The sequence below is a fragment of the Ambystoma mexicanum genome, chromosome 8 (assembly GCF_040938575.1).
Source record: "Ambystoma mexicanum isolate Mex_15411 chromosome 8, UKY_AmexF1_1, whole genome shotgun sequence".
NCBI lineage: Eukaryota > Metazoa > Chordata > Amphibia > Caudata > Ambystomatidae > Ambystoma > Ambystoma mexicanum.
Window position 1 is genome coordinate 1,597,888,941 of NC_090929.1, and position 26,642 is coordinate 1,597,915,582.

General features: G+C 44.8%; 1 protein-coding gene across 1 annotated transcript in view; it reads right to left on the reverse strand.

Moving 5' to 3' along the window:
- The window catches only part of ZDHHC6 (zinc finger DHHC-type palmitoyltransferase 6), a 395,617-nt gene that overhangs the window by 331,242 nt on the left and 37,733 nt on the right, over positions 1-26,642 (reverse strand). The window contains exons 3-4 of the mRNA XM_069611791.1: positions 19,582-19,673; positions 17,263-17,422 (exon numbers count right to left, since the gene is read on the reverse strand). Coding sequence (XP_069467892.1) covers positions 17,263-17,422; positions 19,582-19,673 — 252 coding nt within the window. The remainder of the gene's footprint in view (positions 1-17,262; positions 17,423-19,581; positions 19,674-26,642) is intronic.

The following is a 26,642-nucleotide window of genomic DNA, read 5'->3' on the forward strand; positions in this document are numbered from 1 at the left end:
TATGGAGTTTACCATACTCCATTAAACAGTAAGAATTCAAAATCCCAGTCAGTGCAACAGAAAGAGTGAGTGGTAAAAATGGCCACTCATTCGGGAGGTAAAAAAAAAAAAAAAAAAAATCCAAAAAGTCTGGAGTCCAGCAAAAGTGCTGGAGCTCTCCAAGGTGAAAGGGAATTCGCACAGAAGCTACACATTCTCCCTAACAATTACTCGCACATTCTCCTTCCTCTCAGTATGGTTGGCTTCCAACTATTTAGCAATTGTTCTTTTTTTTGTCTGGGGCAAGACTTTAGAAAGCCCACCTTTAGTGGACAGGGTTACACCCCTTTGGTTTAGACTTAACTACCCAAAGGTTTGGTAGCAATGGCTGAGCAACCAGACTTCGTCTAGTAGGGATGAGGGCTGTAGTGAGGCACACAGAACTCCGAGCACACACTTAGTTCAAGGAAAAACAAGTTTCGATAAAAGTACTTATTTTATATACACTAAGGCTACAACATTGAAGTAAGGCAAGTACTATCACACAGTAGTATACATACAGAATATTTGCAATATCCAAAAAGGATAAAAATACTTTAGAACTTTAAGTTAACAAAAGTAGCAGAAACCTCTGAAACAAGTATGCAAACATTAGACCAACTTTTTAACTTTAGTTATCCACTGCTTAGCCAATCTTAGGAAGTCCAACCCTACCCTAGGTGAGTCTCTCAAAATCAAGGGGGAGAGGGGAGGAAAATAGGAGTCCAGTGACAAAGGGCTGAGGAAGAAAAGGCAGGTAAGCAGTGGACCAGGCAGAGTCTATGAAGTTTTCTTCAGGTTTATAGTTCAGTATCCGTGAGGTTTCTTTGGATAAGGAGCACAAAGGATTGTCCACACCAACATAGCTCAATGTATGCCTGGGAGGGGCTGCAAGTAACCGAACTGCAACCCTCTGAAGCACAGAAACAACAAAGCAGTCCCCAGATAAGCACTAGGGGCTGAATCGTACCTGGTGCAGCAGAGCGGTCCCCAAGGAGTGGAGACGGCAGACCCTGGCCTTGATGATTGAAGAAAACTGGCAATAGATCTGGTGGTTGCACTCGAGCAGTTGGGATGCCCAGAAGATGATCTTCGCAGCACTGGCTCCTTGGTGCCTCTTCCAAGGTTCGGTTGAAGGACAGTTGTCGTGCGGTGGCGTTTGTGCCCTTTTGCAGTCCTCTTCTCGGCTGAGGGGACTTTCAGGAGCGGGATCCAGTCACTGGAGGTCCAGAAGGATGCCAAACAAATTTCAGACAAAAAGATGCTGCACTGCAAAAATGGCACAGGACCCCGGCATTGAGGAATTGCAGGCCGCGGAGGTCGCAGCTTGCCTAGGGATGGTGTCAAATGCAGTTCACCTTGGAACTGGTTAGGCCCACCAGTCCAAGGGAGGAATTTGTCCTATTCAGTACTTCCCAGTTGCATATCAGTTGAGGTCTGGACTGCATCGGTTAATCAGGCTCTGGCGGTCGCTGGAAGTGGCAGTGGACGTTGCATTTTGAATCTTCAGTTCCATTGGACGACTGAGTTTCAGCGCCAGGACCCTTGTCTTTTATTCAGGAAAACTGGCTGAGCCCACAAATCACCAGACCTGCATTCATTCAAACTTGGGGGTGGTGTCCAATTGGGACAACCAGCCTTCCAGCACAAACTAGTTCCAGGTAGGCACACTGCAGGACAAAGTCCAGTTGAGTTTTGGTCACCTCCAGTCATTTCAGGCACTCAGAGTCTTGGCAGACTTTCCAAGGGAAGCCTGCCAAAGAAAATAGCCATCAAGTCCTCCCCCAGCCAGGCAGGTGGAATAAGGATCAAGAAAGAACAAGATATCAATAACAGGGCTTAAATAAGTACAGCCACCATTTACGGAAAATGGTCACCCTTGTGTCCCTTACCTCAGCTGCGAAGGCAGCCTGCAATAAAAATCCACGGAAAGTCATGCAAAAAAGTACACTGCCACCAGCCTGTCGGATCAACTTGGAACAGTAACTAAATGTTACTGGAAAAACTAAACAAGGTTTAACCTCAGCACTCCACTTAAAAGTGGGATGTGATCATCTCAGAAAATAAAATACAAGTGAGACAAAAAGTGTCCCCTTGCCATGGTAACGTGTTAACACAGGAGAGGAAGCTCAAGGAGCTCACAGCAACACTGCACAGAATTAAAAGAATAAGGGTCGCCATGGTTACAGTAAAAGAGTTTGGAAAAAGGTTCCCACTCACTCAGGAGAATCAGTAGAAATGCTGTGGGACTCAAAGTGGGGAGTTACACTCAAAAAGGAAAATCTACCCAACAGCAATCTTTATGCGTTCTTTATTCTTCTTCTCAGCATCTTTGGCTTCAAGTTGTGGGATGTGATAAACATTACAATATCAAACAGTGGTTTGTTCAGGCTGATTTGTCTGAGGTAAGAGGGACTCATTAAATGCTGTTAAGGAGTTTCTTGATGGAATGGGAGGCCTGGATCCCAAGAGGGGAATCTCTCCATGTGGGGTACCGCTTGCTGTCACCCCTAGGGGAATACCACTTAGCAGGCTCACCTCCCTATAGCCTCTAAAGGATGGGCTCCCCTTTGGGGAAAGGTGACGAGATCCTGCGATTCGTTACAAAACAAAGATTAGACCTTTCAAACAGACACTAAGCAATTAACGTTCTAGGCAAGTATTGTCACGCTTACTAGAACACCCACACATCCACCCACTCACACCCTTAGGAGATGCATAAAGTTTCAGAAGAAACACTTTAGAGCGACCATAAAACAATTCCCTAGCACAGGCGTCCCCAACCTTTAATGCACAATGAGCAAAATGTGCATATCAAATGAAATGGTGAGCAACATCCATTCTTCAATGGAACATATTGGCATTCAGCTGGCAGAAAAATGATCAGAACACAAATTAGAAATGTAATACATTTTAAGCCTGTTAATAGATCATTTTAATTTGCAGTACTTAAGTTATTTGGACCACATGCAATTCAAGCACAGCAATTTTGCAAGGCCTTTAACTTCATTTGACATTAAGTGGTTGTGTACAGGAAATGGAATTTAAGTGGTCAGACATTTTTGGACAGATAGGGCCAGTCAAGTTGTTCAAAAATATAGTAAGACTAAATAAACCTTACCAGGGATTTCCGGTTCCCGAACAAAATATTTTAAAGACATTTAGTGCAAATGTTTGGACAGTAAATTTGGTCACAAATAGAGCACTTATTATCAGGTGTACGTACGAATCTGCCGGGGATGTTCCGGGAACCTTAGTGGCAAATGGTGCACTCTAATTATACAACACCAGTAATACTGTTTCTCAGTCACTGTTTTTTTATTCAGGAATGTTATGACATTTCGCATTTCTGATTGAACAGAGTGTGATCACTATCCTCTTGAGTTCATTTTCCAATGGCCAGGGTTAGGCAGCACAAAGATGTCCGACAGCCAGATGGGCTGTTTGGCGATGCCTAAGGTTGACAAGGACGCATTGGAAAAAACGACCAATTGACAAAAAATTCAGATATTCTCTTAAAACTGTCAAACAGTTCCGAGACCACAAAGGAAAGTGTCAGTTTGTTTGAGTTTTTGGTTGAAACTATCTGGGACAGAGCTATTGGCAAACAGGTGTTCCCCAGTTCAGAAGATCCAGGTTATAGAAAGGGAGGACCCATTGTTTGATGTAGAATCTCAAAAAGAAAATTAAAAAAACATGATTTAATGAGTGGTGTGTAAACCACTGGCCAGATTAATAGTCTCAAAACGGTATATCAGAACGGCTAAAAGACAAAAAAAAAGAATTAGAGAAATAATGGGATCTTTTATGTATGCCTCCAAATTGTTTTATGTTTAATGCAATTGTCAGGACAGGAATTATGCCATCTCTTTGAACAAGTAGTCCTTGGACCACCGGCCCTCCACGGTTATAGGCCAATTTCCTTACTTGACATTGCAAGTAAGATATACTTTAAATAAGTTGCTCAGACTGGAGGAGTGGGCTCAAAGTAACAATATCTTGAAGCCACCCCAACCAGGTTTCAGGGGAGGGCTTAGTATAGTGGACCACTGCTGCTTCACTCTGAGCACCATCATAGAGAAATATGGTAAAGTTAAAGGTGGGAGATTATTTGTGGCTTTTTTCAGATTTGGAGAAGGCCTTTGATTTAATTGATAGAAACTTCTTGTGGCGTAATTTGCATTTTAATGGGTCCCTAATTGTTTATTACATGTTATCCAACTGTGATACGTAGAGCTCTCAGAGTCTTTCTGATATACAAGAGCAGGGAAGTATCCATTGTTTTTCAACACCAATAAAGGTGAATAGCAGGGATGTCAGTTTGCCCCAATGTATTCCTCTCAGACTTCAAATAGAACTTTTTTGGGGAAAGCTAACCAACCGTCTCCGATACATTTTATAGCATGCTTCTTTATGCCGATGACACGTCCATTTTGGACTTTATGCGGGCAGGTCTCCAAGAGGCCCTACTATAGATACATATTTTGGGAGCCATAGTTTGAAATGAAATGTGATAAAAACTAAAACTATGTTATTCGGGAAAAGGGTGACACCTTGTAGCTGGTTTTTAAATAAAAGCAGAGATGAGGAGGTAGTCTCAAATGTATTTGAGCCTTCACTCCTCAAAGAGTGATGCATGGGTCAATCATTTTAAGAAGACAGCTGAATGGGAATCAGGTGCCTGGAGGTATATAATGCAAAGGTCTGTTCCATTATTTTTAATGGCAGTGAATTCTGGAGAGGTTTGAATGGACATGTCCTGCAGGGGTTGCAAAATAAATTCCTGTGCCAAATAGCAGGTCTCCCTCCGGGTACACCTGGTAGAGCCTTATGAGATGAATTGGGGGTGCTCACTTTGAAGATGTAAACCCAGTTAAGATTTTTAACTTATTTTTTAAAAGCACATCTGAGATTTTCTGCAAATCAAATTGAATTTTAGTGCAATTGCAGCCTCCCCAGGTAAAGAAAAACACTTGTGGTACGGGGGTTGTAAGGCAGGGGTGGGATATAACTACATTTGCTACATTAATTCAATGCAAAATAGCTCCTAAAGCAAGAGCGTGTCTGATGGGGAGAGAGGTAGATGTCCAAAATATACATAAACTGCCCTCTTTAGCTTTATATGAAGACACATATAAGACGCAAGGAGAAATCTTTGAAATAAGAGCCCCAGAATGCAGGAGACTAATGCTAATGATATGTTTCAATTTGCCCAACCCTCAATAAATGAAGGTGTGCAGGCAAAATGGGAGTCGAAGATTTGGGTCATTTTCTGTTAATTTGTTGTTGTTTCAGTGTTTAGCGTAAGCGTGGACATGCATGGAAGCTATGTTTTTGATATAATTGTAATGATCAGGTTTTTATGTACAGCTTGTTTGAATATGTTAAAGCTGATTTTTAATTTTGGGCTTGTTCTATGTGAATGTGTTCAAATATGATAAATGTTTTTAAATGTTGCTAACTTAATGGAGAACAATTATTAAATAAATATTGATTTAGTAATACTGGTAGGCTTTACAGATCACTGGGGGTTTGAAGGTTAACTCCTAAAAAGTATTTTGGCATGTAATGGCAAATAGTGTATTTTAAAGCACCTGTGGCCTGTTACACTGGTGAAAAAGGAGTTAGAAATAACAATATTTTTCTGAAGGACTCAGAGCCTCTTTTCCCAGCCCAAAATGGATTTTACACAAAACTTGGTGGAAACCATTGGTCAAAGCCTTGAGCATTTGACGACTACTTCACAGAGGAGAGTGGCGATCTTAGGTATTTGGATTACTTGTCTTGTTAATTAAAATTTCTTAACAGTAACCTAATTGGATTTGAATATAAGGCAAATTAATTTTGAAAAATGTGGCATGCATTTGCCTTATCTACCCGTTATCCACGTGCCAGATGGGCAGAGTAGCAAGCGATGAAAATGTTTCCACTAGGACACAATGCAATAATAAATATAGGTGATCCTAAAAGTAATATTTCAGATAAATATAATGCATGGTGGCATCAAACACAAACCTCTCATGTACAAAAAGCAGTGCATGCAAATTATTTAATAAAGGAAGGTTGCCACTTATTTGTCAATTATACTCCTATTAGCTGTGCAAAGAAACAGACTATGACCATTTACCGAAAAATAATTTGCATAGTTGCAACAAACTCAAATCTTGCATCTACATAAATAAGCAAACTGGAACCACAGCAGGCTCCTTTGCCAACTTTATTGAACAATTCAGGACTCTGTCCTGGTATACTGCTACTGCGGTCTCATCCATTCAGCACCTCCTTCTGGGCCTCCACATCATGGCCCAGAGCAACTGGCGAGCAACAATTTACAGTGCCGCGAGCAACATGTTGCTCCCAAGCTACACGTTGGGGATCACTGGCCCTAGCACTTGGTAAGTCAAGCCTTAAGATGGTTTGGGGCCTTGTGCCCTAAAGCCTATACCTTTTAGGTAGGTCTACTATGGAAGTGCGACAATGAAAGTGGTTTTGACTCAGTTTTGACTCAGTTAAAAAGAAAATAAGGACAGTTCAGTTAGGTAACTACACTACACTAGGATCCTTCACCAGATCACCACCAATCAGTTAGGAAAGAGATAGGGACAGAATTATGCCTATGAAACCCTCTGGAGGATAGGGGGAAAAGAAACAGTTATGACAAGTTATCTCCCTTACTCTAAATTCTACAGAGAGCACTGTTGAGGTTCCGGATTCCGTTGGAGACAATCTTCTGGGCTTGGTTTGGTCAATCGAGGCACAGGGGTCTCTGCTGCAGTGGTCACTTTTGGATTCAGGATTTAGTTTCGGTCAGCCACGGCACTTGAATCTCTGTTCTGTGCACCTTTCAGCTGAACACACTTAAGAACTGATGAAGGCTTCTGCAGAAAAGGCAACCTCAGGACACCTCCAGGGAGTAAAGGCAGCGGATTGCAACAAGAGTCACCACAATGAGCGACATGCGCTTTTCAATGGACAAAACAAAAAGGAGCAGGCCCTGCACAGTTTGTTGATGCAAGGCAGCTGAAAATGCATGTGCAGGCATCTTTAGTACAAACTGAAGATCCTCCAAGTTCCAAGGATACACTGCTGCATCGAGGTAGCCCAGGAGAGAGCCGGTCAGTCCAGTGAAAGTAGGCACAGATACTGCAGCATGGGGTTGAGACTGGTTGTTCCCACCGCTCCGGGGGGGGGGTAAGGGGTTGGGGGGTGAAGTTTTGTGGGCGGGGGGACAACCATCTTGAGATCAGGCAGAGTAGCAGGGCTTCACTAGAGTAGATGCTGGTCAGCTGCAAAGGGAGTCAGCGGCTGCTGTTCTTTGTGGGGGGAACTTGGCTCCAACGATCTGTGGAATGGCGGCAGGAGTAGTCCTTTTATCCAAGACCTGGACAGGAAGCTCGCCCGGGGCAACAAACGGTAAGGCAAGGTTTAAAACTGCTGGGAGCTATTTAGCCCCTGCTTCTACCTGGGGAAAGCCTGGTTAGCTTGAAGCCATCAGTCACTAGGAGCGACTACCCAGGCCAAATGGCACCCTACAAACATACGGGATACATTGCTCACCGTAATCGTAATTCTGATGCTTGTATCTGCTTAGATTCACATGCTGTGCATAGGCCGACATCTAGTGGAAGCTGCAGAGTATTACAGTGTGTTTTTCAAAACTCGAAAATGGGCGTTGACACAGGGCGTGCCAGTAATACTATCCCTAGTGTGACGTCCACTGTACCCATTATCCCTCACGCATCTAGGACCCTCAGATTGCATTTCTTCGGACATGAGGTAGCATGAGGAGTAGTGCGAGTACACATAATCCAAGCAGATAGATAAGACTACAAGCATCCATGCGCCTTCTCTCAGACTGGAGGAAAGGTGGGTCGCCTGTGAATCTAAGCAGATACAAGCATCAGAAATACGATTACGGTGAGTAATGTATCCCTTATGAGGCTTGTGGAATCTGCTTAGATCACATGCTGTGCATAGATTAGCGAGCAGTGTTAGAAGAAGGAGGTGGGATGCGAGAAGGGTCATGAGCAAATAAATGTCTTAGAACCGCTTGTCCCACTTGAGTATCTGTCTTGGAACGGGTGTCAATGCAGTAGTGCTAAGTAAAGGTGTGAATAGAGCTCCAAGTAGCTGCTTTGCAAATGGTGTCAAGGTGTACATTTGCAATGAAAGCCAGAGTGGCCCCAATGCCTCTTGTACAGTAGGCTCTTGGCGTAAAAGGCAAAGTTTTTCCAGAAAGAGAGGAACACAGCTGGATACAGTTAACAATCCACTTAGAAATGGCACCTTTAGAGACGCGATCTCGCTCTTTGCCTGTAACTACAGAGACAAACAGTTGGTCTGTTTCCCTTAGCGGTCTGGTTTTGTTTACATAGTACAGGGCCGCCCTACGCACATCTAGGGTGTGTAGTTTCACCTCAGCCGAGCTTTGTGGGTCTTGGAAAAAAGCCGGAAGCTCGATGGACTGGTTCACGTGGAATTAGGTGAGAACCTAGGGTGTGTACTTAAAACCAGTTTATCTTTATGAACTGTAAAGAAAGGATCCTGCACTGACAGAGCCTGAATTTCACTGACCCTTCTTATCGATGTAATTGCTACTAAGAAGGCAGTCCTATAAGTCAGGTGTTTGAGACTGCTCTTATGCATGGGCTCGAATGGGGGGCCCTCGAGTTTAGATATGACCATGTTAAGGTCCCATCCTGGTGGTGGGTTTGGAATTGGAGGGCGACGTCTCTACTCCTTCCATGAAGGCTTTAACCACTGGTACTTTCCACCACAACACCTTGTTATGGGATGTGGTGTATGCTGACCGAGCTGCCAGGTGTTAAAAACCAACCCTGTGTCCAGCAGGTGGAGCATGTATGTGACAATAGTGGAAGGGTTGATTTGCTTATTCTGGCACCAGATAACTAATCTTTTCCATTTGTCGAAGTAGCAGTGCCTCGTGTTTGGCTTCCTAGATTCTCTTAGGATGTCCATACATCTCTGCTGTAATTTGAGATGTCCGAACTCTATGACCTCAGGAGCCATGCTGCCAGGTTCCTTGAGTTGGATTGAGGATGCACTTTCTGACCTTGGTGCTGGGACAGAAGGTTGTACCAGCCCGGGAGTTTGATGGGCTCGCACACCGCAAGCCTGCCTAAGTACGGGAACCACAGTTGTCTCGCCCACATGGGAGCAACTAAGACGAGCATCAGCGATTCTCTGTTCATCTTGTTGGCCACCTTCCTGATGAGGTGTTGGTGGAAAAGCATACACAAATATCACTGACAGTTCATCCACAGGACGTTCCCCTGGGAATCTGGTTGGGGGAACCTGGATGCGAATCCTGGGCACTGTGTTTTCGCTTGTGGCGAACAGGTCTATAGTGGGGAAACCCCACTGAGAGAAGATATCTTCTATGATTTCTCTGTGTAGACACCATTCGTGTTCCTCTGGGAGGGGATCTCTGCTCAAAGCGTCCGCCAGAGAATTGAGATCCCCTGGAACATGTTGAGATGACAGGAAGATGTTCTGTCCGAGTACCCATATCCAAATTTTCTGGGCAAGCTTGGACAGATTTGGGGAACGAGTCCCTCCTTGCTTGTTTAGGTAAAACATGGCTGTAGTGCTGTCCATCAGGATCTGCACTGACAGGTTCTGCAGGTAGGGCTCAAACGCTTGAAGCGCTCGGAATACTGCCAGAAGCTCTAGCAGGTTGATATGATTCTTGGCCACTGAGTGAGATCAGAGACCCTGAGCTGTGTGGTGGAGATGGTGTGCTCCCCACCCGGTCAGGCATGCGTCCATTGTGACTACCGCCTGTATCTCGGGATCGTAAAAGGGTTTCCCCTTGGACAGATTCTCCACCACTAGATCGTCCCACTGACCGCTTGCCTGAGACCACTGTTTTGCCAACCATTCTTGCATGGGTCGCATGCGCAGACGCGCGTGGGGGACCAGGTAAATACATGACGCCATCATGCCCAGCAAACGCATCGCTTTGCGTACCGTTATCTGGCGACCGGCCTGATATTGCGGAATTTGCAGCAGTATATTCCGAATTCTTTCCTCTGATGGCAGGCCCAACCCCTCGTGTGTGTTTAGGACAGCTCCTAGGAACTGTTTGGAGGTGCTTGGCACCAGACTTTACTTTTTCTCGTTTATGGAGAAACCCAATTCGAATAGGAGGTCGATCGTTCTTTGAATGTTTGTTCTGCAAATTACTGGGGTGTCCCCCATGATGAGCCAGTTGTCCAGGTAAGGGTACACTGGGATTGCCTCCCTGCATAGGTGTGCTTCCGCCACTGCCAGTACCTTGGTGAATACCCTTGGAGCCGAGGCTATCCCGAAGGGCAGTACCTTGAACTGGTAGTGCTGACTGTCCACCTTGAAGCACAAGTACCTTCTGTGCGCTGGGAACATGGAAATATGAAAATAGGCATCTTTCATGTCCAATGTTGCCATGTAGTCCACCTTTTTTAGGAGGGGGGGATTACCTCTTGGAGAGTAGTCATGTGAAATTTTTGGGGCTTGACATACTTGTTTGCAGGCCTTAAATCCAATACTGGGCGCATTGTCAAATCTTTTTTTGGCACAAGGAAGAAAGTTGAATAAATAACCTTTTTTACCTGGTGTCCCGGGACAAGTTCCATCGCGTCTTTTGCTAGAAGATTGGCGATCTCTTCGAGGAGGATCTTTTGGTGGTCTAATGAGTGTACTTTTTGTCGAGGAGGGTGGTTTTGGGGACGCTCTAACAGTTCTATGCAGTATCCTGCAGACACTGTGGACAGCACCCATCTGTCTGATGTGATCCCTTCCCAAGCTTGGGTGAAGTTGGAAATGCGTCCCCCTACTGGGGATGCGTGAGAAGGGACCCTGAACGGAACATCACTGTTTTGGGGGAGGTGTGCCGCCGCCACTATTGGGGCTGCCTTTACCCTTAACACGACCTCTCTTGTTACCCCTGCCATAACCCTTGGTAGACTGCTGGTTGCTGCTGTTCCATGGTGTACCCTTCCCCTGGGAATAGTTGGAGCTTCTTTGGTAATTTTGTCCGCGTGGGCGATGAAAATTGACATTCCCCTTTGATTCGGGGGTTTGTTGGTTAATTGGGCAAGGGATTTAAGAGTCTCGTACTCGTCCTTGGCGTTTTTTAGCGCGTTCTCTACCGCCTTGCCAAACAGTAGATCAGGCTGCACCGGTTTATCTATTAAAGATGCTTGGGTCTCGGGTTTGAACCCAGATTGCCTTAACCAAGCAGGTCTTTTGATAACAGTGCTCTCTGCTATCAATCTGCCGGCGTTATCCGCGGCATCAAAGGTTGCTTTTAAGATGCAACCGGACACGGCTCTTCCCTCCGATGCAACCCGTGCCAACTGGCTTTTAAAGGGTTCCGGGGCGGAGTCGATGAGGGCCGCGACTGGTTCCCACTGGTGGCAGTTGTAACTCGCCAGTAGGGTGGTGTAGTTGGCAATCCTTGCCTGGTAGGCGGAAGTGGAGGCTACTTTCCTACCCAAACCATAAATCTTTTTCCTCTCCCTGTCGGGAGGAGCTTCAGACGATGATGGGGCGTTCTTGCCCTCTTTCGGGTGTTTGTCACTACCAGGGAGTCTGGTCTCAGATGCCCCCTTATGTACAGCGTGCCCGATTGGGCTGCCCTGAATAGCTTCTCGATCCTGGGGTTTACCGCCCGGCTGAGGTTAGATTTTTACAAGGGAAGGGTCTATTCTCCTTTGTATAGATTTGGAGGATAGGGATGGCCTGGGCCACAAGTCTCCTTTCTCCCACTAATTCCTCTGCAAAATCCCTCTCTTCTTGAGCTCCTTGGGTGTCAATGTGGAAGTGTTCTGCTGCTCTGGACAAAACCTCATTCAAGAGAGGTTGGTTGTCGACAGGGGAGTCGGTAACCGGAGGTTCCCGGTCTACTGGGGAATCTACCCTGTAGGTTTCTGGGGGGTCCTCCTCCTCCTCATCCTCATCCTCATCATCATCATCATCCCCAAAGTAGCCCGTCCCAGCTTGGTCTCCCAATGTGGCCAAATCTGGATCTTTACTATATTGAGAGTAGGGCTGTATACAGAAAGGGTCTGAAGACCGACCTTGTGTTGGTGCTTCAACCCGGGACTTCTTACTTGGGGGTAGCGGGTCCCTAGAGCCTGAGGGTGAAGCTCAGTCAGTGGTACAGGAGAGGAAGTGCTCAGGATTCTTGGCATAGAAGTCTGCCAGAGATGACATCCTAGACATAACTGTCTGTCTTCACTAGACCATTCCTTAGAGCTGGGAATTACTCTTTCCTGGGAGAGATTCCCCATTTTATCCTGACTGGACCTATTGCCTTGTGCAGGGGTCTTGGGTAAATTGACAGAAGACTGAGACTTGTCCGTCTGTTTCAGTGGTGTAGAAGACTGTGACCTGTCTGTTTTTGGGGTGTAGAAGGTGGTTGAGAATGCTTTTTTGTTGTTTTCCCCTCTCCCCGTGGGTGGAAGAGTGTTTCCCCCGGTGTCTTCGCCCCTTTGGAGCTTTTCGACGTCTGGCGTCGAGGCTCGGGGGTAGTGTCCCTATTTCTAGAGTGTGGAGGTTGGGACTCCAGAACAGCCGCCTGGAGGTTGGGACTCCGGAACAGCCGCCACGCGGTCTGCTGACGCAGACTCCTGGGGTGAGGCACTTTTGGCAACAGTGGATGGCTGCCTGGAGTCATGCGGAGATCTAGATCAAGAACACCCAGAGGACACCGATTCAGTGGACCGTTCTCGGTGTACCTCTTTCCGAGAACTCGACGTGCGTGTCGAGTCTCGGTGGGACTTTGCGTGTTTGGTGGAAGTGCTATGGGTAGCGCTCGTGTTGCCGGGGGTTTTCCCCATAGCTGCCCTGCCGGACAACCTTCCGAGGTCGGGGACTTGCGCTTGGCTGTCTCGACGCCACATTGCCCTCGCCGTCCGAAAGCACTGCGTCGCTGCCATCGCTGAAGGCGCCCTCCGCTGCCATGGCCTCTTGTTGCCTGGTGTGGTGGGCCCAACGTTTGGTCGAACGGTCCTTAAGGCTTTTCGGTTTAAAGCGACTACACGCTCTGCAGTTGGCCTTGGGGTGGTCCCTCGGCAAGCAAAGGTTACATGTGGCGTGTCTGTAAACCCAAGGGTACTTGCGGTTGCACTTGGGGCAGAATTGGAAAGCGGTACCCTCCATACGCACCCTGTGGCAGCGGGCTAGTGTGTGTAGGAATATATAAGAAATGTACAGTTATGCAGAATACAAGTCATAGTTTTATACCATGCCCATTATTGACTATGATTTCTTGCTGAGATTCACGGTACAACGGATAGTCTACTGATGGAATTCGATGTTGGCTGGGTTGGCCTGCGCTCACCTGCTGTTTTCAGATTTCGAAAAAAACTGATGGCGCCAAGGGCACACCCTTATGGAATAGTGGGAACCAATTCTTCATCGTCTCAAGCCCCTCCCCGACTTGCTACAGGCTTCCCAAGACCATCGCTATTGCGTGCCTTCGCGCACTACTGCAATGTTGAGCACAAGGCTACAGACTTCTCTGGTCAGCATTAGAAATTCAGGGAATGACTCAAACATTATTTACAGACCTCCTGGCCCGGCCACATCCTATGGGGGAAGACATCACATCCCTATAACTAGAGAACTCAAAAACTAAATCTCAAATCATCCTATTGGGTGACTTCAATTTAGGTTTCCAAGATCCGAACGACCCCCACTGCGGCTGTTCTTGAGAATACCTTAACTGATCTGGGGTTCTCTCACCACATTTTTGAACCTACTCGTCACGCGACTCGTTAGCAGACTCCAATTGCAACATTAGCCTTCAGACCAATGCACCATGCACTTGGTCAGACCATCACATTGTTACCTTCAACATAGAAGCTACTCAATGCCTCAAACAATCTATTGCTCCGGCCATGCCCACTAGAAATAAAAAGGGACATAACAAGAGACAAACTTCTCCCACTCACTCTTGCCTCCCTTAGCAAAGCAGCTGCTTCATGCTCTGATCCTTCAACGCTAGCAGAAACATACAATCATGTCATGCGCACAGCATTGAACTCAATCGCCCCAATCAAACTCCGAAAATCTAAACCTTGTGCACACCTCAACGCATGGTTCACACCACATCTGAGAGTGCTACAAAAAGAAAAATGTAATGCTGAAGCCCGCTGGAAAAGTCATCCTTCTGATGCCCATAAGGATGGTCTCATCATAGCTTCTATTAATTACAAAGAGGCTATCCTCCAGGCAAGAAAAGACATATTTAACAAACGTATAATGCAAGCAGAATCTATCACCAAAGAATTATTTAAGATACTTGAATCGCCTGCTACTCCCCCCAACCCCCCACCCCGATTCCTGCATTAAAGACAGCAAATGGTGCTGGAACATACTACAGAAAGCACTTTTGGACAAAATTGCTACACTCCAAACTAAAATCAAAGCTATGCAAAATTCCCTACAAACAGAAAAGCAACTTAATACTCTTACGTCTGTAATCCCACGGGCCACTCCTAACATCAAAACCTTTCAGCTTCTCCCCACTCACTATCGCTGAAGTTGAATTTATCATTAATAAAATCAAACCTTCCAACTGTCAAGGCGACTTGTGCCCAGCCCCCATTATCAAGGGGGCTTCCCACGAGCTAGCCCCATTCATTACTGCCTTTATAAATTCATCCTTCAAAACAGGTATAGTACCAGACAACCTTAAGGATGCCTGGGTTCTCCTTTTGCTTAAAAAAGCCTTCCCTCGATCCTAGTTTACCTACCAATTACAGGCTTATTACCACTGTCCCATTCATGCTCAAAATATTGGACCATGCAGCTTACCTCCAGATACAGGACTACCTGGAAGCCAACAATTTCCTTGGTTTAACGCAAACAGGCTTCCGGCCTAGGCATGGGACGGAAACCGCCCTTATCGATCTAGAAACACAGATTGCTATTATTAATTCAGCAGCATTTGATTAGGTTAATCACCACATCCTGTCAGCACCTTATATCTGCTGCTCACTTTTCAGACACTGCCACCTCATGGATCAGATCCTTCTCAGGCAACAGATCTATGCGGGTCTTCTCTCCATCAGCATCTGCTGAGCCTGCTCCCATTAACTGTGGTGTTCCTCAAGGGTCCCGTTTACCAAACCTTTGTTTGATGCTCTTGACTATCTGGGTGTCTCGTACACCAACTATGCTGACGACACCCAGCTACTCCTCCCCATCACAGGTGATTATGTAGTGGACACTAAAGCCTTGAATGACGTCTACCTGGTTACTCCGGCTTGGATGGCGCAACATGAGGTTTAGAAACAGAATTACTTATTCTGGGCTCACACCAACGTCTCAATAAACTTGACCCTTCCTTCAAGTCTTTCATCATTGATGATAACGTCATCAAGGTCTCTAAGGACACCAAAATCTTAGGAATCTACCTTGATTCTACACTATCACCATGCAGACAAACCAATGTTGTCAGCTCAGCTTCAGCATATACATGCAAACTTATCGCTGCCTGCAAACCATTCTTGACTACTCCAAACTGCATTACCTTGGTGAGAACACTTGTCATGTCCAAGATTGACCATTGTAGCGCCCTTTACCTAGGGACTAGTCAATCTAACCTCAACAAAGTGCAAGTCATCCAGAATAATGCCATCAGAGCAACGTTAAACATACAGAGAAACCAACATATTTCGAACCACAGGCGCGACCTACATTGGCTCCCTGTTAAGCATAGAATTTCCCTGAAATCACTTGCCTCGACTCACAAGTGCCTTACCCACCAGCCACCTATCTACTTAGCCAACCAACTTACACCACACGTCCAGTCGGCCCATGAGAGCATCCCAAGAATACAGTTTACACATCCCTTGGTTTAAACTACAAAAAGAGGGAGGCGCTAGCTTCCCGGTCCTTGCCTCTAAGCTATGGAATACCCTTCCTAATGCTATTAGAGCTGAGCCTTCCGTCCAAGTCTTCAAGAACAAAACTAAAGGATGGCTCTCCGCACAAAACATATGAGACTTCTGATGTCACCCTATGGCTTTCACCAATCTGTCGCACACCTTAGAACTTTGATTATATATATAATGTGTGTATTCCCCTTAGCATCCATCTCTAGTATGTTGATTTTTTAACTTTTATGTATACTTCCTTGTTGGAACTTCCTGTACTCCTATGTTCCACTGGTTAGAGGAACTGTCTGCATATCCCACATGCCTGTACATGCTATATTGTATGTATTGGCGTCTTATCTGAGTCCTACCTGCATGTTTATTGTAAGCAGGTAGAGTCTTCTATTACATGTATGTAATCGTAACCTTGCCTCCTATGTTATGCGCCCAGATGCCTGAGGGCCCGGCGCGCTATATAAACAAAATACAAATAATTGCGAAATTGCAGATTACTGAGGTTTCCTTTAAAATTATTGATTGCAAATCCGATTTGGGATGCGCTGTGAGGATGTGTGTGTTGATCTTCTGGGTTCTGCGTTAACTTAAGTTATGACATGGGTGATGACTGGGTGCGTTTGGCTTCGCTGCCCCCAAACATCATGAAAATAGGTGGAGCATATAGTTTGGATTAGTGATGTCAGCTTCAGGGGCGGGTGATACATGTACTGCCGTGAAGGCACTCTAACTTAGGGCGATGCATCAATGGATAAGATCAGCACAAGATAGCCACGCCCAACCTGTTTTTGCATGTGTACAAGTGAGGAAGACTAAGGTAAGATGCATAGGAAGGTTTTTTTACGATCGATCACAGTATGCTGAAAAACACATGCTCGAACGATCGGGACAATAACATTTTTGAGCGCACTTTCCCTTTAATGGTGAAAAACTACAGACAGCATCAATGGAGCACACAGAGATAAAACCAGGCTAAATGGAAGCCAAGCAGGACAAGAAATATTAGTGTTACAAGATCACTTAGTAGGTGCACATTTTTGACTGTCTTTAATACGAGACAGAGAAGATCAGCTAGAATATCGGGCAGACAAGGGCATTGATTTTATTGATGGCGCCACAAGCTCAGGCATAATCTTATACAAACATGGCCAGACATCAGATAAAATGGTGTCCCGGCATGAGCAGCATTATTGGCACACAGATCAAATCAGTTTTGAGGACTAAATGTGGAATGACAAGACCAGGCTTTCTTGTGGACCTGCGAGTCTGGAGTAACCAGATTTAGTCCAGGGTTATCAGCAAGATTTCAATAGATCACAATACATTCAGGTGGTTTGCTTACCCTGTTATAAAGCTGAGTGTACATGGTCATGATAAAAATGAAGGCTGCATGCATACAGCCGAGAGGTGCCAAGAGCAGGAATAGAGTGAAAGAGGCATGGTTGTGATGCCCACAGCAGTTATTGATCCATGGGCAGTGATGGTCCATCTTCAGCACACACCTATTGGACAGAGATGAATACGAAATTATCATAGTTCCTCAAATTCTACACCATTAACAGACAGACACTACTGCAAAAGTTCACAACTTAACATTTGTTTTGAAGGTTTTGAAGGTACAAGAATGGGGTATAGTATAGAGCATCAAGACGTATGTTATCTGGATGCTTTCTCCATTTATTCAGCAATGCAGATGAGAAGAAAGGAAAAAATTCATACCATTCAGCATAAAACTATTTGTACTGCCACCCAGCTATTGGATATGCCCCTCAAACACTTTGTTGTTGAAAGGCGTAACATAACATCTACTAGTAGGCCAAAGCTCATTTCCTCTATATCGAAGGACACTTCCAATGCAACAGCTTATGTTTACCTTTTCTAGCATTTTGAAATGATGCATGATACACTTGCCCAAAGGTTTTAGCTTTGACAGCAATTCTCTGTATCGATAATTTCATTCAGTGCATTTCACTTGGTAATTATACTTATTTTACATCAGGTTACTCCAGTAGGTCTACGCGATTTCTTGAATGGTGGGCTAGTAGAGGACAGGTCTTCATCACAGGCCAACTCAAAAGAGATTTACATAAAACACTAAAACACACGCCTGCCTCCCCATCATCCCCCAGTTGGGGAGGGGGGGTCACCGGACCCAGTGGAGGACTCGCAGAAATCACCAGTGCCATGCTTGCTTTACCCCTACATCCCTTCACCCTTGTCTCACTAAATTCCATAACTCCTCTGTTGTACAACTGTCCTAACCTAATGCTTTTGCCACTATAGGCCACACGCAACAGCATCATATGTTGGCAGTTTGCACTCCAAGTAAGAGACGAGGATTTAGCGTGCACAAACTGGAATCTGAGAAAAGCTTCAGAATGATTCCTTTTAATCATATTAATAGACTAACATAATTTACATTTCACGTGTACTCATGAATTCAAATCAGTATCAAAAGGACTTCCTTAACACACCCAAGCACACATTCAAGTATAAATTAACTTTTTATGCCAGAGCATCCACTGTGCTCTCGTAAAAGGCACAATTGAACAGTAAATTAGCATTTATAGAGCAGGGGAAATTTGCAATAAGCCAGCTCCGTTCTGGCTCATGAGGGTAAGCTATTACAAATGTTAGATGCCAGATAAATATAGTCATGCAGCATTTTTTAAAATGTGTACTTGTCAACGGATGATGTCAGGGTACCGTTTTCATCTAATTATCAGCAGCTTCTTTTAAGCGTGGGGATGTTTTCATGTTGCTGCTTGTGCGCCAAGGCTCAATTAGCATCCTTAATTCAATTGAGCCAATCGGCTCCGTGGATCTATTACAGCATACATGTGGTAATCCCCAATTACTCTTGCAGCTGAAGTGTCTGACATTTGTGCAGAGGATTAGACAGACAGGTTACTTTTAAGTGGCACCTCAATCTAGCTCCGTGAAACTACTCCCCATTATTCAGACCAAGCACGGTGTAATAAATGATCCGTCACATAAGAGGACTAACAATGAAGTTAATTTACATTATACCAAAAACATCACAGCTGCCCCTTCTACACCCACAAATGCACAATAGCAGCACTCCATACGTTGCAACATTCCACCTCATTAACACGGCACCAACACATGCGCCCTTTTTCATTTTGGTCAAGCCGTGCTATACTCCCGAAAACAGGCCCATTGAAACTCTCCAGCACGCGCTTTACAGCAGTGTGCAGTACAGTGACGTGGTGGAAGAGGGGAGTCCCAGAACACAGTTAAGAAATTTAACAGCCGGCTTGATATTCTGGAAACAGAGGGCTATAGAATTATATAAAATAAAAGTGTGCGCAAGAGCAACCAATTTCATTGCCCCAGATAGCTAGGAAACCTTTGACAAACACCACGCAGTAACAGCATACGACAGGCAGTCAGAGCTCAAAAATCAATATAGCGAACACAACAGTATCTATATTGCACACGGAACGCTGGTTAAGAAATCAGTCACCCCCTAGTATTAGCGCAGGTCGGTGCACCATCTTCTAATGAGAGTCCTGCAATGTTACATTTGTATACTCTTTTGGCCGGCTGCCAGGGAAAGGTGTTGGCCTTTAAAATATATGTTTATTGCCCTCTTTCTACGCTGTCCTAGAAGGATCACTAAAATTAAGGCCGCTCTTACCTGTTACACTTACGGCAGTGGTGTGAGCGTGGTGCCTTGTATGCCTGGCAGACCTTGCAATACTGAAGGTACATGGCATCCTCAGACGTCGCCTACAATGAAAGAAGCAGATGCAGCATTTGGAATACAAGACATTACTTTTTTTCAGTAACATTTATTAAATAATACAAATACGTTGCATCTGTAATAGCATACCTTTAACTGACACTTGCATTTTCAAAATTAGAATATATATACCAGGGTAAGAGCATTGACTTTGTACATTTTCTTCACACCCACCGGCTCACGAATATTTCATGAATGTGCCACAGGTTAGGCAGAATCCTATGCAGTGCTCTTAGGGATCACTGCACAGAGTTAAGACTACAAGTGGTAATACAAGTTCACCTTTGGTACAAGCCTGTACTACACAGAAAGAGTGGTAGCAGTGACTGAGCAGCCAGACTTATCTCAAGAGCAAATGAGCAGTTACACAAAGGAGTACAATTACTGTGACTCAAGCAAACACTGACTCAAAGTTTCTGATTAAAAAATCTAAGTACATTTATTTTTAAACCATCTGTTCACAAAACACTAGTAAAATAAAACCACACTTCAACTACACTACACACAACCAATTCCCCTTGTGCAGAACAACTCAATGTAAGTACCTTAGGATTTGACAGACCAGTGTTATGAAACAAAGACGTTACCGGGAGTATATATGCAATCACTTTTTGACAGTAATGACAGTTCGGTCTTACTAAAGATAAGCGTACCTGCAGGAAGAAATGTAACCGAAGTCAAAACACACTTAGCACATGAATTAACACAAGAGAGTTGGGGATAAAAATCATAGGCAATTCTTTTGTCAAGGCAGAGAGAATCAGAGGGCACTTTCTAACACGAAGATAAAAGTCAATAGGCCTGCGCCAGTGTCAAGCGGAACAGGGTTCCTGTTGCCGAGGATCAAACAGTTAGAACAGTTCACGATTATAGATTGCCAGGAGTACTTAGATCTTGTCAGAAGAGGAGGCAAAAGTTATAAAAGAGGAAAGGAAGAAGAGGACAAGCCTTTGGTGAGGAAGAAGAGGTTCACCCCAATTCCTAGAAGTCGGACACAGTACCTTATTCGTTGATGAAAGTTGGTGCCACGGCAGTTCCTGGTAATTTCCTGCAGACTCACGGTTCCTAGAGCTTCAGTCATGGGGACAAGAAGGACGTCTGGAGTGATCTGCACTACCCAGGGACGAGGCCAGCATCAGCGACGGTGAATAAAAGGTGCGCACCTTTACAACAGGAGAGGATCTTCAGATGGCTATCCGGATCACTACAACAGTGTGCAGCGATTTCATCACGAAGAGGATCCTCTGGCTGTGGAAGATGAGCTGGTTGATCCCACCAGGCTCAAGGGAAGAAGACTTCGAAACGGATCTTCTCTTGTCGTTGAAGGGGAGATGCTCAGGACTGCAGCAGGGCTTCACCGGGACTTGAGGGTGCAGCACCCGTCTTCTTCTCCGCTTCTCTTCAGTTCCTTGCAGTTCCAGTGGCGACTGACTTCCAGCCCAAGAGTCCTGCCTTTTATGCAAAAATTCCCCATTCACATAGCCTGGCTGTCAATCACTCAGCAGGGGGGTTGTGCGGCCCGGACAACCACCTCAGCCAATCAATACAAAGTGCGACTTGGGTCTTCAAGGAGACCTTATGCTGGGGGTGACTACACCCCTCCCTCACATTCAGCCCCCCTAGACACCCAGATGCCAAAGGAGGGCTTCTTCGTAGAAGCCCGCCAAAAGACGGTGAACAAAGAAGGCAAACCTGGTTTGCCACTCAAAGTAAAACACAAGAAACATCAAGAAAAAAGACAAAAAGACATTTCCAATACTTGATGAAAGATGGGGTGTACTGGGTCTGTAGTTTAAAGTGACTACATAAAGTTAATGGCAACTTTACAGGTTTCTGGGGGACAGTGGTCAGCCCCAGAAAAATGGAGTCAGTGGGAAGTCTCAAAGACAACCCTGTGTTACTGCACTGAAGGTGCTGTGTAACACAAAAACTGGGGCTCATGGAGTGGTGTGGCTCCAGAGCCCAAGATCACACCAAAAGTAGAAATACACAAGGCAAAACATATGTAAGAGTGGGAAACAGGCTCCCACTCTTACCAGGTGGAAAAAATAAACCCCTGAAATCCAGCAAAGTTGCTGAGGGACTCACTAGGTGAGGGAAATTAGCCATAAATGAGAATTCTCCCTAACACCACCCTTGCACTACTATTCGAGTAAGCATTTGCAGAGTTTATAACCAAACGCCTCAAAAGAACTTTGTGCGATTTCAATATATGAGCGAAACAACCTAATCTTTCGTCCGCAGGAATCCAACGTTTACATGCCCCTGGATTCCAACAATTAGTGCTCGGCACTGCTTATGATTAAATGCCATATACCGATTACCTTCTTAAAGTCTGCTCCCCCACGCCCCATGGTCTAGGCTTTGTCAGACCATTGTGTCAGATTTCACATAAATCCCATGAAACCAAGCACCTGATAATTTCTGCCTGCATCATTGTGCAGATGGATTTCTAAAATCTGGCCTGGTGGACAGATTTTCGAAGCCCATCCTAGTTATAGTCAACAGGGGCACTCCGGGTTAGCCAAAACCCAGACAAGGACTAATGTAGAGTAGTCAAGGCTTTTCTCAAGAGAGAATGTGTAGGGTCAGGGGTCCACAATGAGTCCACAGAGTGAAGCACACAATAATTCAACTTGGACAAGAATGTACAAAAATACTATATTTATTCTAGGCCTTAAACACACAAAAATTAAACAAGGAGGTGATACCATCACACATCACTAAATAATAAACATATGTACTGTCACCATAAGTTCTTAAAATGCATTCAATGACTTAATAAAAAAACGTAAGTAAGCGATGCAGTAAGATGGAGCCAAGTCACAAGAAATATTCCCTTGATTCAGAGGTCCAATCAATATGAAGAGTGGGGCCTTGTTCCCAAAAGGCACAATGCGTCTCCCCAGAATGTATCTGATGAAGGTAAAGGGCTTGTGTGTTGGTGAAGGTTCAAGAGCCGAAATGCACCGACGTTACTGGTAAGTAAAAACGCCTTCTACCAAAAGTAGAGGAATGGTCTGCTACTTACATAAAGGCCAGCACCTAGATGCAATTCAGTCTGCCCCACCCCACCCCCCGCATGACCTCAGCACACCCTTCAACCCCGCGCCCTCCCCAGCACACCCCTGCTGTTTTATTGGTAACCAGTGTAGTGTTTTCAGCACTGGTGAGATGGGTTCTTTTTGGGGTAGTTTGAAGAGCAGTCTGGCTGCTGCATTTTGTATGTGTTATAGTTTTTTTTAGAAGTCGTTCAGGCTTACAGGAGAATAATGATTAGAGCATTTACTTGTGGCTCTCGAGTAAGTTTGTTGTCCATCAGGACTCCCAGGTTTTTTTTGTTTTTTTTTTAACAATCCACGATGGGGCTGGGATCATACAGAATTCCATTGGCTAGGGGATGTAGTGGTTGTCTCCTCCGTATTTTGTGATGATCATTATTTTGGTTGTGCCTGGGCATTTCACGAAGGCAGTTCTCTAATGTTGTGTTCTCTTCATGAATGTCTTGTATTTTGTAGACTATTTGTGAAACATCAGCATAGTTGTAACAGGGGAGGCTGTCTTTTGATGATCTTCATTAGCTGAGACAGGTAGATGTTGAATAACAGGGAGAAGGATGATCCTTGTGGTACTCTGTATGTATGATGATTCTCTTGGGTTGGATTTGAAAGGTTTGAGCCATATGGAAAACTTCACAAGACGGGGCAAGGGAAGATGGGGGGCGGGGAGTTCCAGTGGCAGCCACCGCACACAGGTGATAGCAGGCATCCTTCCAGTTGTGGTTGAATAAGTCCAGGGACTATTCCGAAGGCTCAGGATGGCTGGATCGGTCCCACCAGTCCATGGTTGAAGCACTGCTTGGGGTCTTTGCAGATCAGGTACTCCAACAGGGCTTCATCGGCCAAACGCAGGAAGGGAAGCTGGGCCTCTTCAGGAGTCGTCTTCGGATCTTCATTCGGCTGTTCTTCCACAAGGGATTCTTGGCTCCAACCCTGACCTGAATAAATGGCTGCAGGTGTCCTCTTATCCAAAGTCCACCTTGGCAGAAAGTCCACCAATGGTAAGGAAATGCACCATTCAAATAGTCAGCAGTGGTCCAATCTGGGACCACTGTTGGTTTCACTCATGCCCCACCCCTAGACTTTCGGGTACCATGGAGGTGAGTGTGGCCAGACAGTCCCGCCCCTTCCTGAGGCACACACACAAGGGCATCACTAGCTTGCGAAAGCTGGGGTTTTCCCAGGCAGGTGCATGGCCTAATCTGAGATTTCCTGACCTGGCAAGGCAGGAAGAAGGCCAAACAAAAATATAACCTAAGAACAAGTGAAAATCTTGTGGCGTGGCAATTTTAGGTCACAATTAGTAGCAATACGCGTTAGGCGCGAATGTACACACTAGAAATAACAAAAATTGTAAAAATAGAATTGCTGCCATCAGCTGGTCATTAGGCACATATAAAAATAAACTACAAAAGTATCCCCATTGCACTGCATTGTAAGATGCTGTGTGCAATGTAAACCAGTCACAAAAGTGTAAATGTCAAAAAGGGGAAACATTTCCCAGTACAGACAGCCTGAAGGACTATCAGTCTACCCATAACAAAATGAGCAAAGGCCAGGGGAGTGAAGCTGAAAGCTATAAATCAGGACAGCTCCACAAACAAAAGCAAAAAGTTTGGGAGTGGCCAAAAGAGAAGCATTTCTTATCAATCAGAATTCTATATTGCTGCTGGAATAAAATCGATACCAAGGAAACTGTTTCTTGCCTACCTTGCAGCCCTTCCATCAGCACAAATGAGATTCCTAAATATTGCTTGGGTCTGCCTAACAAATATGCATTTCTAGTTCAAACAAAAAAGTGCTCAAAATACAACTAGAACAGAAATGGAGGACACACTTTAATGCAGAGGATAAAATCTCATTTTTCCCCACCTGCTATTTGAGGCCTTGTGCGCCAGGAGAAAAAAAGCCTAATATTTTGAAAGCATTGCGGAAGACTCGTCCTTGAAATTCCTTCTATGTGTCCTAGAAGGCTTTAGAAACAGACGTTCCAGGTACTCAGATGGACTTATTTGACAACTTCGCAATGACTCCCTTACCCCCATGCATGACAATTGCAAGGATTTTAGCCTTTAGAAAGTTCAGCTTCCAACTTTGGATCCATGGCTAGGGTGCAGTATTCTAGTAACTAAATTACATGATGTTGTAAACCCAATAAAAGGATGCAATGAATTATTTCTCGCCGGAGTACACTGTCTCAGTCAATCTAAATAAGGCATCACTAACAATCATTTTCAAGAGGCACAGCCGCAGCCCAGCAAACCGTTTTCATACTTGCTCCATTCTGACTAGGTGGCAACATTCAAGAGGGTGGTTCTAGAGCAGCTTCAGGACTTCATTAACTTGCTACACCCTCTCCAGGCAGTTTTGAAAAGGGACTAAATTAGTCATCAGGCCTTTACTGGATGACCATTCTGTACAGACCAATCGCTGGAAAACTATACAGCAAGAGAACTTCACTTAAATTGCATCAAACATTCCCCTTTACAATCACCATCATAGGACATCTACAGATCCATGTCCCCACAAGCCATCTGCACAATACTTTAGCGCTAGCTATGCACCACCCTGACATTGCATAAAATGAAAATGAAAATTACTGGGGTCTTACCCCAGTAAATCAGGAAGAGCCCGATGGCTCAGGACAACAACTAATAATTTAGAAAAACCCCTTCAAGACGCAAATATTGCTTTCAGTTCATGATATACCAGGGTCTGCAACTTGCGACTAGAGGTTTTGGACTACAACTCCCATGATCCCTCACCATTGACCATGCTGGCTAGGACTAGTGGAATTTGTACTCCAAAATATTTAACAAACATACTAAAGGGGGCATATCCGGGTAACATCTTGATCCCGACTACAACTCGTAGTCTGCAACATGACAGCAATAGAACTGGCAATGAATATTTCCCAGCAGTGCAAGTCAATGCAATTTAAGGTAGTTTATTCCCTTAAGGTATTGAAGATGATCTTTATTAAAAAAAAAAAAAAACACTTCGGGTACTACAATGGTATCGTACCTGAAAATACTCCCCCCAATCTTTTGTCACAACAAATCATCAGGTGAATAATTCAATATTATTTTCCTCTTTAAAGTTACCTACTGTGGAAATATAGCATAACTTGCCCTCCAACAATTCTTTCTATTCCCTACTGAGGTGGCTAGCCCTAGACAGCGCAGATGGGCCGCTTCATCTAGGGTCAGTGGGATAGATCAGACCCTATAACTTTTCTATCACAGTCACTACTGTTTACGGAATAAAAAGCACAACTTTACATTTATGATTTATGAATGCAACTAGAGTGCCAAATGCCTTGCAGGTGAAATCTAATTGCTTTATTCTTTTTCCTTGCTATGCAATTTAAAACGAAACTAAAAATCATATTCATGAAACAACTCTCATTGGTAGTGACCCTCTGTTTTTGTCCCTTCCCCAACATGACATCATATATGGTTATGTATTCAAAATGTCAGATTGGTCTTGGCAAGGATCATGTTATTTAGTTGCATAGACCTTAGGGCCATCCCAGTGGACCTTTGTGAAGGTCTACTTCGGTCTACAGGTGTCAGTGGTGTAAGGGTTAACCCACTTTCTTCAGGGCCGCAGCAATACATACACTGCTGCCAATACAAACAAAAAGGAGTTTTTTCTATGGCTGCTCACCGCACCTGTGGCGAGAAAAAGGGGAAAAAGGAATGTGTGAGAGAAGACAACCATTACTCAATAACTTGTGCTCGCTCTGTCATTTAAACATCTCTCAACTCGGGGTCATGGAAGTTTCCTTACCCCTATTGCGTTTGTAGCCAGATAGTATAAAAAATGTTTTTTTTTTTAAAAAAAATCACTCGAGTCAAGCAACCGTTTTCCTTCTTATCGGGCACGGTTTCTTTT